The sequence below is a fragment of the Mustela nivalis genome, assembly GCF_964662115.1.
Source record: "Mustela nivalis genome assembly, chromosome: 2".
Taxonomy (NCBI): Eukaryota; Metazoa; Chordata; class Mammalia; order Carnivora; family Mustelidae; genus Mustela; species Mustela nivalis.
The window spans coordinates 90735769-90750543 of NC_139021.1; the positions used below are offsets into that span (position 1 = coordinate 90735769).

The 14775-nt window shown below is 38.2% G+C and overlaps 1 protein-coding gene across 2 annotated transcripts in view; it reads left to right on the forward strand.

Annotated features, from left to right (window-relative positions):
- Window positions 1–14775, forward strand: part of PRKDC (protein kinase, DNA-activated, catalytic subunit) — a 252204-nt gene that overhangs the window by 83333 nt on the left and 154096 nt on the right. For both annotated transcript variants that reach the window (XR_014307720.1, XM_082718849.1), the window contains exons 32-36: window positions 9997–10220; window positions 10956–11167; window positions 11571–11703; window positions 12168–12326; window positions 13150–13353. Coding sequence is in view for 1 of the 2 variants with exons in the window: in XM_082718849.1 (XP_082574975.1) it covers window positions 9997–10220; window positions 10956–11167; window positions 11571–11703; window positions 12168–12326; window positions 13150–13353 (932 nt within the window). In the remaining variant the exon portion in view is untranslated. The remainder of the gene's footprint in view (window positions 1–9996; window positions 10221–10955; window positions 11168–11570; window positions 11704–12167; window positions 12327–13149; window positions 13354–14775) is intronic.

Below are 14775 nucleotides of genomic sequence, written 5' to 3' on the forward strand. Positions count from 1 at the left end.
ATTCTGTTGCTTTGGGATGAAATGTTCTGAATATATCTGTGATGTCCATCTCGTCCAGTCTGTCGTTTAAGGCCTTTATTTCCTTGCTGATCTTTTGCTTGGATGATCTGTCCATTTCAGTGAGGGGAGTGTTAAAGTCCCCTACTATTATTGTATTATTGTTGATGTGTTTCTTTGATTTTGTTATTAATTGGTTTATATAGTTGGCTGCTCCCACGTTGGGGGCATAGATATTTAAAATTGTTAAATCTTCTTGTTGGACAGACCCTTTGAGTATGATATAGTGCCCTTCCTCATCTCTTATTATAGTGTTTGGCTTAAAATCTAATTGATCTGATATAAGGATTGCCACTCCTGCTTTCTTCTGATGTCCATTAGCATGGTAAATTCTTTTCCACCCCCTCACTTTAAATCTGGAGGTGTCTTCGGGCTTAAAATGTGTTTCTTGGAGGCAACATATAGATGGGTTTTGTTTTTTTATCCATTCTGATACCCTGTGTGTTTTGACAGGGGCATTTAGCCCATTAACATTCAGGGTAACTATTGAGAGATATGAATTTAGGGCCATTGTATTGCCTGTAAGGTGGCTGTTACTGTATATGGTCTCTGTTCCTTTCTGATCTACCACTTGTAGGATCTCTCTTTGCTTAGTGGACCCCTTTCAAGATTTCCTGTATGGCTGGTTTGGTGTTTGCAAATTCTTTCAGTTGTTGTTTGTCTGGAAGCTTTTAATCTCTCCTTCTATTTTCAATGATAGCCTAGCTGGATATAGTATTCTGGGCTGCATGTTTTTCTCATTTAGTGCTCTATAAATATCATGCCAGCTCTTTCTGGCCTGCCAGGTCTCTGTGGATAAGTCAGCTGCCAATCTAATATTTTTACCATTGTATGTTACAGACTTCTTTTCCCGGGCTGCTTTCAGGATTTTCTCTTTGTCACTGAGACTTGTAAATTTTACTATTAGGTGACGGGGTGTGGGCCTATTCTTATTGATTTTGAGGGGCGTTCTCTGAACCTCCTGAATTTTGATGCTCGTTCCCTTTGCCATATTGGGGAAATTCTTCCCAATAATTCTCTCTAGTATACCTTCTGCTCCCCTCTCTCTTTCTTCTTCTTCTGGAATCCCAATTATTCTAATGTTGTTTCGTCTTATGGTGTCACTTATCTCTCGAATTCTCCCCGCGTGGTCCAGTAGCTGTTTGTCCCTCTTTTGCTCAGCTTCTTTATTCTCTGTCATTTGGTCTTCTATATCACTAATTCTTTCTTCTGCCTCATTTATCCTAGCAGTGAGAGCCTCCATTTTTGATTGCACCTCATTAATAGCTTTTTTGATTTCAACTTGGTTAGATTTTAGTTCTTTTATTTCTCCAGAAAGGGCTTTTATATCTCTCGAGAGGGTTTCTCTAATATCTTCCATGCCTTTTTCGAGCCCGGCTAGAACCTTGAGAATTGTCATTCTGAACTCTAGATCTGACATATTACCAATGTCTGTATTGATTAGGTCCCTAGCCTTTGGTACTGCCTCTAGTTCTTTTTTTTGTGTTGAATTTTTCCGTCTTGTCATTTTGTCCAGATAAGAGTATATGAAGGGGCAAGTAAAATACTAAAAGGGTGGCAACAACCCCAGGAAAATATGCTTTAACCAAATTAGAAGAGATCCAAAATCATGCGGGGGGAGAAAGGGGATAAAAAGAGGTTCAAAAAGGAAGAAATAAAAGAAAAAGAAAAAAGAGAAAAAAAAAAAGAAAAGAATTAAAAAAAAAAAAGAAAACACCTAAGAAAAATATAAAAAAGACAAAATATATGTATTAGATAAACTAGTAAAAAATCGTTAAAAAAGAAAAAGGTAACAGTTAAAAAAATAAAAAATTTTACCCGAAGGCAAAAAAAAAAAAAAATGAAAAAGAAAAAAATTAAATTAACCGCAAGACTAAAAAAAATCACAGGGAAAAAGCCATGAGTTCCGTGCTTTGCTTTCTCCTCCTCTAGAATTCTGCTGCTCTCCTTGGTATTGAAACCGCACTCTTTGGTAGGTGAACTTGGTCTCGGCTGGATTTCTTGTTGATCTTCTGGGGGAGGGGCCTGTTTTAGTGATTCTCAAGTGTCTTTGGCCCAGGCGGAATTGCACCGCTTTGACCCGGGGCCGGGGTGAGTAATCCGCTTGGGTTTGCTTTCAGGAGCTTTTGTTCCCTGAGCGCTTTCCGTAGAGTTCCGGAGGATGGGAATGAAAATGGCGGCCTCCTGGTCTCCGGCCCGGAGGAGCCGAGAGCCCAGGGCCGCACTCCTCAGTGCGCGCTCAGAGAACCGCGCTCATTTACTCCCATCTGCCTGACCTCCAGCTGCGCTCCGAGCTCACCAAGCCTGCGACCGGTTCAAGGTCACCCCGAGCTGCGAGCTTACTGTCGGCTCTGTCTCTGTAGCCGGCTTTCCCGTTCCAATACCCGCAAGCTCTGCGACACTCAGACACCCCCGATCCTTCTGTGACCCTGCGGGGCCTGAGGCCACGCTGACCCCGTGTGGGCTTTGCCCTGGGTAGCCTCTGGAGCGATGTCCCTTAGCGGAACAGACTTTTAAAAGTCCTGATTTTGTGCGCGGTTGCTCCGCCGCTTGCCGGGAGCCGGCCCCTCCCCCCAGGGTCTATCTTCCCGTCGCTTTGGATTCACTTCTCCGCCGGTCCTACCTTTCAGAAAGTGGTTGTTTTTCTGTTTCCAGAATTGCTGTTCTTCTTCTCTTCGATCTGCCGATGGATTTGCAGGTGTTTGCAATCTTTAGATAAGCTATCTAGCTGATCTCCGGCTAGCTGAAGTAGTCTCGGCCTTCTACTTCTCCGCCATCTTGACCGGGCAATCTAGAAATTTTTTTCTTAATTTTTATCTTTGTAGTCATATTCCATCCCTTCGTCGTGTTTACTCTTATATATGTTTTTCATTCTTTGAATTCTGGAGAGGTAGTTTCTTATAAGAGACCAAAATACTCCCAAAATTAAGTGGGTGGACCTGTTCTATTCACCAGTTGAATACATATATTTTTTTTCTTTTTTATATTTTTTCTTTATTTTTTTCATTTTTAAATTTTTTTTCTGAATTTCTTTTTACCCCTTTTCTTTCCCCGATGATTTGGGGTCTCTTCTGATTTGGTTAAAGTACATTTTACTGGGGTCTTTGGCACCCTTTTAGTATTTTATTTGCTCCTTCATATATTCTTATCAGGTAAAATGATAAATCAGAAAAACTCACCACACACAAAAAAGATCAAGAGGCACTACTGAAGACCAGGGACCTAATCAGTATGGATATTGGTAATATAGATATATAGATAAAGATCTGTAGTTCAGAATGATAATTCTCAAGGTGCTAGCGGGACTCGAAAAAGGCATGGAAGATAGTAGAGAAATGCTGGAGAAATAAAAGAACTAAAATATAACCAAGTTGAAATGAAAAAAGTTATTAATGAAGTACAATAAAAAATGGAGGCTCTTACTGCTAGGATAAATGAGGCAGAAGAAAGAATTAGTGATATAGAAGTCCAAGTGACAGAGAATAAAGAAGCTGAGCAAAAGAGAGACAAACAACTACTGGACCACAAGGGGAGAATTCGAGAGATAAGTGATCCCATAAGATGAAACAACATTAGAATAATTGGGATTCCAGAAGAAGAAGAAAGAGAGGGAGGAGCAGAAGGTATATTGGAAAGAATTTTCCCAATATGGCAAAGGGAACAAGCATCAAAATCCAGGAGGCACAGAGAACCCCCTCAAAATCAATAATAGGTCCACATCCCATCATCTAATAGTAAAACTTACAAGTCTTAGCGACAAAGAGAAAATCCTAAAAGCAGCCTGGGACAAGAAGTCTGTACCATACAATGGTAAAAATATTAGATTGGCAACAGACCTATCTACAGAGCCTGGCAGGCCAGAAAGAACTGGCATGATATATTAAGCATACTAAATGAGAAAAACATGCAGCCAAGAATACTATATCCAGCTAGGCTATTATTGAAAATAGAAGGAGAGATAAAAAGCTTCCAGGACAAAGAAGAACTAAGAGAATTTGTAAACACCAAACCAGCTCTACAGGAACCATTGAAAGGGGTCCTCTAAGCAAAGAGAGACCCTAAAAGTAGTAGATCAGAAAGGAACAGAGTCAATATATAGTAACAGTCACCTTACAGGCAATACAATGGCACTTAATTCATATCTCTCAATAGTTACCCTGAATGTAAATGGGCTAAGTGCCCCAATCAAAAGACACAGGGTATCAGAATGGATAAAAAACCAAAACCCATCAATATGCTGTCTACAAGAAACTCATTTTAGACCCAAAGACACCTCCAGATTCAAAGTGAGGGGGTGGAAAACAATTTACCATGCTAATAGACGTCAAAAGAAAGCCGGGGTTCTAGTCCTTATATCACGTCAATTAGATTTTAAGCCAAAGACTATAATAAGAGATGAGGAAGACACTGTATCATGCTCAAAGGGTCATTCCAACAAGAAGATCTTACAATTGTAGGTATCTATGCCCCTAACATGGAAGCAGCCAGCTACATAAACCACTTAATAACAAAATCAAAGAAACACATCAATAATAATACAATAATAGTAGGGGACTTTAATACTCCCCTCGCTGAAATGGACAGATCATTCAAGCAAAAGATCAACAAGGAAATAAAGGCCTTAAATGACACACTGGACCAGATGGACATCACAGATATATTCAGAACATTCCATCCCAAAGCAACAGAATACACATTCTTCTCTAGTGCACATGGAACATTCTCCGGAATAGATCATATTCTGGGTCCTAAATCAAGTCTCAACCAGTATCAAAAGATTGGGATCATTCTCTGCATATTTTCAGACCACAGTGCTCTGAAGCTAGAACTCAATCACAAGAGGAAATTTGGAAAAAATCAAAATACATGGAGATTAAACAGCATCCTTCTAAAGAATGAATGGGTTAACCAGAAAATTAAAAGAAATTGAAAAAATTCATGAAAACAATTGAAAATGAAAACATAACAGATCAAAATCTGTGGGACACAGCAAAGGCAGTCCTAAGAGGAAAATATGTAGCAGTATAAGCCTTTCTCAAGAAACAAGAAAGGTCTCAAATACACAGCCCAACACTACACTTAATGGAGCAGGAGAAAGAACAACAAAGAAAGCCTAAACCCTGCAGGAGAAGAGAAATAATAAAGATCAGAGCAGAAATCAATGAAATAGAAACAAACAAAAAAAACCCAATAGAACAAAGCAACGAAACTAGGAGCTGGTTCTTTGAAAGAATTAATAAGATTGATAAACCCCTGGCCACACTTATCAAAAAGAGAAAGGACCCAAATAAATAAAATTATGAAAGAACACGGAGAGATCGCAACCAACACCAAAGAAATACAAATAATTATAAGAACATGTTATGAGCAACTATATGCCAGCAAATTTGACAATCTGGAAGAAATGGATGCATTCCTAGAGACATATAAACTACCACAACTGAACCAGGAAGAAATAGAACACCGGAACAGACCCATAACCAGTAAGGAGATTGAAGCTGTCATCAAAAATCTCCCCCAAGACAAGAGCCCAGGGCCAGGCAGCTTCCCAGGGGAATTCTACCAAACATTTAAAGAAGAATTAATTCCTATTCTTCTGAAACTATTCCAAAAAATAGAAATGGAAGGAAAACTTCCAAACTCATTTCATGAGGCAAGCATTACCTTGATCCCAAACCCAGACAAGGATCCCAACAAAAAAGAGAATTGCAGACCAATATCCTCAATAAACATAATGCAAACATTCTCACCAAAATACTAGCCAATAGGATTCAACAGTACATTTAAAGGATTATTCACCATGGCCACATGGGATTTATTCCAGGTTCAACATCCGCAAATAATTGATGTAATACAATACATTAATAAAAGAAAGAACAAGAACCATATGATACAGTAGATGCTGAAAAAGCATTTGACAAAGTACAGCATTCTTTCCCAATCAAGACTCTTCAAAGTGTAGGGATAGAGGGCAAATACCTAAATATCATCAAAGTTGTCAATGAAAAACCCACAGCAAATATCATTCTCAATGGAGAAAAACTGAGAGCTTTTCTGCTAAGGTCAGGAACGCAGCAGGGATGTCCATTATCACCACTGCTATTCAACACAGTACTAGAAGTCCTAGCCTCAGCAATCAGACAATAAAAAGAAATTAAAGACATCCAAATTGTCAAAGAAGTCAAACTATCACTCTTTGCAGATGATATGATACTATATGTGGAAAACCCAAAAGACTCCAGTACAAATCTGCTAGAACTTGTACAGGAATTCAGAAAAGTCTCAGGACATAAAATCAGTGCACAGAAATCAGTGGCATTTCTTTACACCAACAACAAGACAGAAGAAAGAGAAATTAAGGAGTCAATCCCATTTACAGTTGCACCCCAAACTATAATATACCTAGGAATAAACCTAATGAAAGAGGCAAAGAATCTATACTCAGAAAATTTAAAGTACTCATGAAAATTTAAAATTGAGGAAGACACAAAGAAATGGAAAAATGTCCCATGCTCATGGATTGAAAGAACAAACATTGTGAAAATGTCTAGGCTACCTAAAGCAATCTACACATTTAATGCAATCCCTATCAAAATCCCATCTGTTTTTTTCAAAGATATGTAACAAATCGTCCTAAAATTTGTGTGGAACCGGGAAAGACCTCAAATAGCCAGAGGAATGTTGAAAAAGAAAGCCAAAGTTGATGGCGTCACAATTCCAGACTTCAAGCTCTATTACAAAGCTGTCATCATCAAGACAGTATGGCAATTGCACAAAAATGGACACATAGATCAATGGAAAAGAACAGAAAGCCCAGAAAAAGACCCTCAACTCTATGGTCAACTAATCTTCGACAAAGCAGGAAAGAATGTCCGATGGAAAAAAGACAGTCTCTTCAACAAATGGTGTTGGGAAAACAGCCACATGCAGAAGAATGAAACTGGACCATTTCCTGACACCACGCATGAAAACAGACTCAAAATGGATGAAGGATCTCAATGTGAGAAAGGAATCCATCCAAATCCTTGAGGAGAACACAGGCAGCAACTTCTTTGACCTCAACCACAGCCACTTCCTCTTAGGAACATTGCCAAAGGCAAGGGAAGCAAGGGCAAAAATGAACTATTGGGACTTCATGAAGATCAAAAGCTTTTGCACAGCAAAGGAAACAGTAAACGAAACCAAAAGACAACTGATAGAATGGGAGAAGATATTTGCAAACGACATATCAGATAAAGGGCTAGTATCCAAGATCTATAAAGGACTTACCAAACTCAACACCCAAAGAACAAATAATCCAATCAGAAATGGGCAGAAGACATGAAAAAACATTTCTGCAAAGAAGACATCCGAATGGCCAACAGACACATGAAAACGTGCTCCACATCGCTCGGCATCAGGGAAATCAAATCAAAAACACAATGAGAGACCACCTCACACCAGGCAGAATGGCTAAAATGAACAAGTTAGGAAACAACAGATGCTGGCAATGGTGTGGAGAAAGGGGAACCCCCCTACATGTTGGTCGGAATGCAAGCTGGTGCAGCCACTCAGGAAAACAGCATGGAGGTTCCTCAAATGAAAATAGAGCTACGCTACAACCCAGTAGTTGCACTACTGGGTATTTACCCTAAAGATATAAATGTAGTGATCCGAAGGGGCATGTGCACCCGAATGTTTATAGCAGCAATGTCTACAATAGCCAAACTATGGAAAGAACCTAGATGTCCATCAACAGATGAATGGATAAAGAAGAAGTGGTGTGTGTGTGTGTGTATATATATATACACACACTATGGAATACTATGCAGCCATCAAAAGAAATGAAATCTTGCCATTTGTGACGACGTGGGTCGAACTAGAGGGTATTATGCTTAGCGAAATTAGTCAATCAGAAAGACAACTATCAAATGATCTCCCTGATATAAGGAAGTAGAGATGCAATGTGGGGGGCTTGGGAGGTAGGAAAAGAATAAATGAAACAAGATGGGATTGGGAGGGAGACAAACCATAAGACTCTTAATCTCACAAAACAAAGGTAGGGTTCCCGGGGGTGGGGGGTGGAGGGAGAGAGTGGTGGGGTCTTGGACATCGGGTAGGGTATGTGATATGGTGAGAGCTGTAAAGTGTGTAACCCTGGCGATTCACAGACCTGTACTCCTGGGGCTAATATAATAATACATTATATGTTAATTTAAAATATATTTATATTTAATGGAGCCTAAATACTGTAGAGGTTTGTTTTTTGTATTTTTTTTTAAATTTTGTTTTGTTTTGTTTTTTACTGTAGAGGTTTTTTATTTAACAACATCAGGTTTAACAGTTTCTTTAACAGTTTCTGGAAATTTTGCAAGTTCCTGAATTATTCTCACCATTCCATACCCCTGACATTTTCTTATCTTAAGTATTCTGTTTTTATGCTTATCTTTTTACTCATAATTCTATGTCTTTGTAACAAAATGGTCTATATGTCACAGGTTTCTTCTGTGTTGTATTATTATTGTATTTGTTATTAGGGCACTTTATGTTTGTTACCACTATGAGATAAACATAATAAAAATTTTGTTGAATAATTATTACACATAAAATTTAAAATTATAGGGTTAGAATTCTATTTTTGTTTTGTATAGATGTTACTAAAAAATAACTTGTTCACATAAACAAGTGTCATATTTGAATAATGCTAAAATGCTCCTTGTTTTTCCACATTTAGCATATCTGTAATTGGAATGTGTCTTATAGCCTCTGCTCTGCTGAATTCAAGGGTATTTGGTGTTTAAAAATGAAGTTCTTAATATTTTTTTTATCATTTCTTTGACTACATAGTGATCTGTCATCAACATTATTTTTAATGATATGTCAAGTTGGCATTTTGATGAACTTAAATTTTATGGAAACAGAATTAGAAACCCTCAGATTTATAAAAGAATTTCTTTTGGGGGGCGCCTGGGTGGCTCAGTGCGTTGAGTCTCTTGCCTTCGGCTCGGGTCGTGGTCTCAGGGTCCTGGGATCGAGCCCCACATCGGGCTCTTTGCTCAGTGGGGAGCCTGCTTCCCCCTCTCTCACCTGCCTCTCTGCCTGCTTGTGATTTCTCTCTCTCAGTCAAATAAATTAATAAAATATATATTTTTAAAAAAAGAATTTCTTTTTGTTTTTGAAAAAAAGATTTTTATTTATTTGAGGGAGAGAGCATGAGCTGGAGGAGGAGCAGAGGGAGAGGGAGAAGCAGATTCCTTACTGCGCAGGGAGCCTGTTGTAGGGCTTGATCCCAGGACTCTGAGAACATGACTTAAACTGAAGGCAGATGTTTAACCGACTGATCTACCAAACACCTCTATAAAAGCATTTCTTAGTCATTACCTTTACTCTTTCAACATGTATACCACTTCCTAAGATTGTCCCTTTGTTTGGGAGGTCTTTACCCTCTGGTACACAACTGCGGTAAGACTGAGGAAAGAAGTTTGCTTTGTCTTTCTTCCATAAGCAAGACTGAGGTAATCATGAGAGAAGTAGGGATGGGGGCATGGGAGAACCAGCACCTTCATGTTTTTAGACATGTGAGTTTTATGAAAAAGTCCTTTGGGAGTTAATGCAGTTGTTTCCATAAAAAGACCACTGCCAAAATTTTTCTTCGCCCCCTTTGAAGGACATTTCTGTTGTTTCTGTTTCTTCATTATTAAAAAAAATGCTAAAGTGAACATCCATATAAACAACATCTTTGTAATTCTGCCATTATTTCATTCGGATAAAATTTCAGTGCTGGATCAAAGTATATGAGCTTTTTTAACATTTGATAGAAATTGGTGTGCATACTTTTTAAATCTTTTCTGTTTGAATTTTGACTAAAAGTATATTATGCCTATACTGAAGGAATTTTACATTTATCATAGTGGAGTTAGAAGGAAGCATATGTTAATAATTCAGTATAATTTTTTTTAGGTACTGAAACACAGTCTTCACTTTGGAAAGCAATGGCTTTCTTTTTAGAAAACATTGCAATGCATGATATTACGGCAGCAGAAAAGTGCTTTGGCACTGGGACAACAGGTCACAGACCTAGCCCACAAGAGGAGGAAAGATATAATTATAGCAAATGCACAATTGTGGTACGGATTATGGAATTTACCACAGTGCTGCTCAGCACCTCCCCAGAAGGCTGGAAGGTAGGTCACTCCTGGTGCTCTGTTAGTTTGGAATCAGTATTTGGCACTGGAAAAATATTTTCCAACACCTATTAAAAGTGGTTTTAGCTTTCTTAGAAATTTCCATTGCTGTAGGAGTTCTCTGTTCTTGAAAGTAATAAAATTTTTCATATATTTTCAAATTCTTACTGTGTGAATTAAATGCAAAATAGTTTTTCTAAATGTTTTATTGTATATCACATTTTATGCTACAATTGATCAAACATTTGCCTTAGGAAACATGCATTACTTGTAAATGTATCTGTCAGGCTTATTATATAAACAAAGTCTAGTCAGTCTTTCCATTTAATACATACTAAGTATCTACTGTGTGCCGGGCCCTATCTGCAGATACAACATCTCTCTAAACCAGGGGCCACAAAACCATGGTCCACAGGCCAAATCCCACCTGCTGCCTGCTTTTGTAAAGTTTTCATTGGAACTCATCCAACCCCATTTGTCCATGTATTGTCTGTGGCTGCTTTCACATTATAATGGCAATTAGTTTAGCAGTTGCAGCAGAGACCATAGGACCCAAAAAGCCTAAAATATTTATTTTCTAACCCTTTACAGAGGAAGTTTCCAACCCCAGCCCTAGCCAGGCAAAAATTCCCGGCTTCATGGACCTTACACTACTAAAAATCTAAGTCCTGACTAATAGACGTTCGTTTGTTCTTTCTTTCTTTCTTTCTTTTTTCTCCAAATCATCTTTTACAGCTCCTTGAGAAGGATTTATGTAATAACAAAAACTTTATGAAACTCTTGGTGAAAACCCTATGTGAGCCCTCGAGCATAGGTTTCAATATTGGTGATGTCCTAGTTATGAATCATCTTCCCGATGTTTGTGTGAAGCTAATAAAAGCACTAAAGAAGTCCCCATACAAAGACACCCTGGAGATGCACCTTAAGGAAAAAATAACAGCACGGAGGTGAGCATTCAGATCATGCTTGGGATCAGTGTTGTGTTGGGATTTAAGATTGTAACATACTCTGGCAGTTGTATGTGTTTCTGCTATAGCCTCATTTCCTAAAGGGTCTCATCATTTGTTTGAAAATCCTCTATTTAACACATGCTTTCCCTGTACCTGAAGGTAAGCAAGCCTCAGATGTGGCTTAGCCCCATGTTTATTTCCATGGCTGGATAAGTTCATGGGCCCCATGTTCATTGTTAACCCATGTTTGCTTTCCAAGGTCATTTAATGAATTTAAATGTCAATTAGTCAATGAACACATTTATAACAGAACATGCATAATTTTTCATTGTATCCTGCTAGTTTAGTGAGATCAACACTCATCTCGTTTGTTTTTGTTTTTTTTTTTTTCCCATGGCAGCATTGAGGAGCTCTGTGCTGTTGACCTATATGGCCCTGATGCTTATGTGGACAGGGCCAAGCTGGTGTCTGTTGTGTCAGCTTGTAAACAACTTCACAGAGCTGGTTTTTTGCATGTTGTATTACCATCTCAGGTAACCACAGCCAATTTGTTTTTCACTTTTCTCTTAGCTTTATTAAGCTAATTAGTCTATATATATACATATATATGTATATATATATGTATATATGTATATGTTTTAAACATCCTGTATGTGTGAAATGTGCTGAAATGGGTATTAAAGAATTACTTGTGCTAGACATGTGTTAACTTAGAATATAAATATAAAAATTTATAAATATAAAATGAAGGACATTTATATTTCCAACAGTCTTTTGAAGAACTTTAGGGATGAACTGGTATTGTGCCTCTGTGGCTAAGCAATATAAATGAAAAAATATAGCATAGAAAGCAAAGTTGAGTGAACATTTTCCTGACAATTAGAATGTAATCAGTGTTAATGAACATGGATTTTTTTTTTTAATTCATGAAAGGTAAAATTTTGTGTTTCTATAAAATATCTTACTGCTGGATGTTTCATTGTTCACTTTATTTTAGTCCGCAGATCAGCATCATTCTGTTGGCACAAAACTTCTTTCCCTGGTTTATAAAAGCATTGCACCTGGAGATGAGCGAGAGTATTTTCCTTCACTAGACCCCAGTTGTAAGCGATTAGCCAATGGACTTCTGGAGTTGGCCTTTGCTTTTGGAGGACTGGTAGGAGCAGCAGCTACATGCTATGCTATTCTAATGATGTAAATATATAGCTCACTTGCAGTGTGCTTCTAAAAATAAGAATTTAGCTGGAAGTCTAAATTTAGTAATTTGGGTAAGTCCTTGATCTGACTTCCTTTCTAAAAGATTTGCTTTAATAAAAGAAATAGGACAGTATTCTTAAGTTGGGGTTTTGTCTATCGTACTTTGTTTCCAAAAAGACTTTATAAGGCAGAGAACATTTTGCAAATATAAAGTTAAACTGTGTTGACACAGTGGCTTCCTCTTCCCATGTCTTTTATGATCCTCAGAAGGCTAATTTGGGAGCACTCCTGGAGGATAATTTCAGAGGCACCACAAAAAGATACCTTCATGGATTATTGACTGTCCAGAGCTGGCCTCAAATAGTCTCTGCTATAGCTGAGATCTGTTAGCCAGTCCTTTGTGTTCATTCCTTCCACCTGTCTTCTGCTGCAGCAGAAAGCTCTTCTTTGCACATTTGTTCACTTAATGTAAACAAATTACATATTTAAATGGCCTAAAAATGCCCTTACTACCTTCTCCCCTCAAAGCAACTATAATAAGATTTTCTGGAAATTTGGGAGAAACATGAGTCAAGAAAGATTTCTTTCCTAAAATGACACCTAGAAAATGCAAGTTCATTGAAATGTATACAATTCAAACCTGAACCCAGGCCTTCAAGTACCAGGTTCTCTTAGACATTACTGTGTGATTTTTCACTTCCAAAGTTAGCAGCTTCCCAGTAATCTTTCTATAACAGGTAAAATATGTACATATGTCATTGTACCTTTCCTTGCTTTTTTAGTGTGAACACCTTGTGAATCTTCTCCTGGACACAGCAATGTTATCTATGCCAGCCTCAGGAGTGTCCCAGAGAAACATGGTCAGCTTTTCTCATGGAGAGTATTTTTATAGCTTGTTCTCAGAGGCAATCAACACTGAATTATTGAAAAATCTAGATTTTGTTGTATTGGAGCTCATGAAATCATCTGTGGATAATCCCAAAATGGTAATGAAATTTTTATTTTTTATTTTTACTTTTTTTACTTAAAGTAAGAACTACGATCAAACTCCATTCATTGGGCCAGAGATCCTTGTATTAGCAAAAGACTTGCCCCCCATCTAGCACACTATCTACGCTTGTGAGTTCATTGTGAAATTTTTACTTAAGTGAAGTATATTTTCTTATATAATGACTATAAAAAGATTGCCATATTCTTCAGAAATGTCTGAACAAAACAATCTCTCTTCCCGGAAGGTTTAATGCTCTTGCCAATATTTCAAAACAAAATCAAAGGAAAGAAAACCCAACTTTTAATGAATGTTTAATAATGTTATTAACATTGAAACATTGAAACATGGATTATTTGTTTTTAATCTCTCACTCCCCCAGAATCTCTAGGCCAAATATTAGAAGGCACAGGTATGTGGTATAAATTTCTGTGAAGAAGTGGTGTTGGGGGTCAGAAACTTGTCGTGAGGCCTGAGCCCACCTTTGTTTTGCACCAGCCGCCAGCTGGTTTTGTGCACTCCGTGTGCTTTCTGTAGTCGTGGTCCTTTCACAGGTTAGTACGGAGAGTCATTATTTCCTGCGTGCTATAGCCCACTTTGCCCCCTCACATTGAACCTTGGAGTATTTAATTTATAGTTGAGTTTGGTTTGCTAAACTGATAAAATTTTGGAATTTAACCGAATCTGTAGACAGGAGCTGGGAACTACTAGGAATGACCATTTTAAGGGACAATGTATAATTTCTTTCTGCGTTAAGCTTTTATTCCAAACAGTGCTTGTTGTAGGGGAGTATCTTGTGGCAGGTTGTACTAGGAATTTGTATTTAAAGTTAGAAATGAACTTTTAGTAGATCCATGACACCAAGGGAATAGGACAGTATGATTTCTGAAGCTGTTCAGACTTCTGATTAAGGTAATGGATAAAAGTCATACATATTTACCTCTGCTTTCTCCTCAGTTCCCTCTAAAGTGACAGAAATGGGTCTTTTTGTTTTGTTTTTAAAATACAATGTCAAAAGGACGCATTAAAGGAGGAAAGACAAGAGTGAAAATAAGATGGACAGCATTTTGAAAGCTAGAAACCAAAAAGAGAAGTTGTAACAGACTTCAGAGTCCAAGAAAACTGCAGTGTAACATAGTGGTGGGGTGATGGGCAGCTGATTTGTGCTGCAGAACCCAGCCTTTCTGGGATTTGGTGATGGAGTCCTGGGCCTCTAGAATACTGGGAGCAGGATGCAAAGCAGAGGCTGAAAAGGGGAGGACTGTGTGAATGTTAGATGTCCCCTGCCAGGTCTCCTGGCCTTGCCTTGTCCTCGAGGGACTGTTCCTACTGCACTTTAGGACACTGTGGGCAGCCAAGTGTCTGGAAGGGATAAGTATCTCTGCACTGGGGCACTCTAGGCAGAGTTAAGTGTAGGATA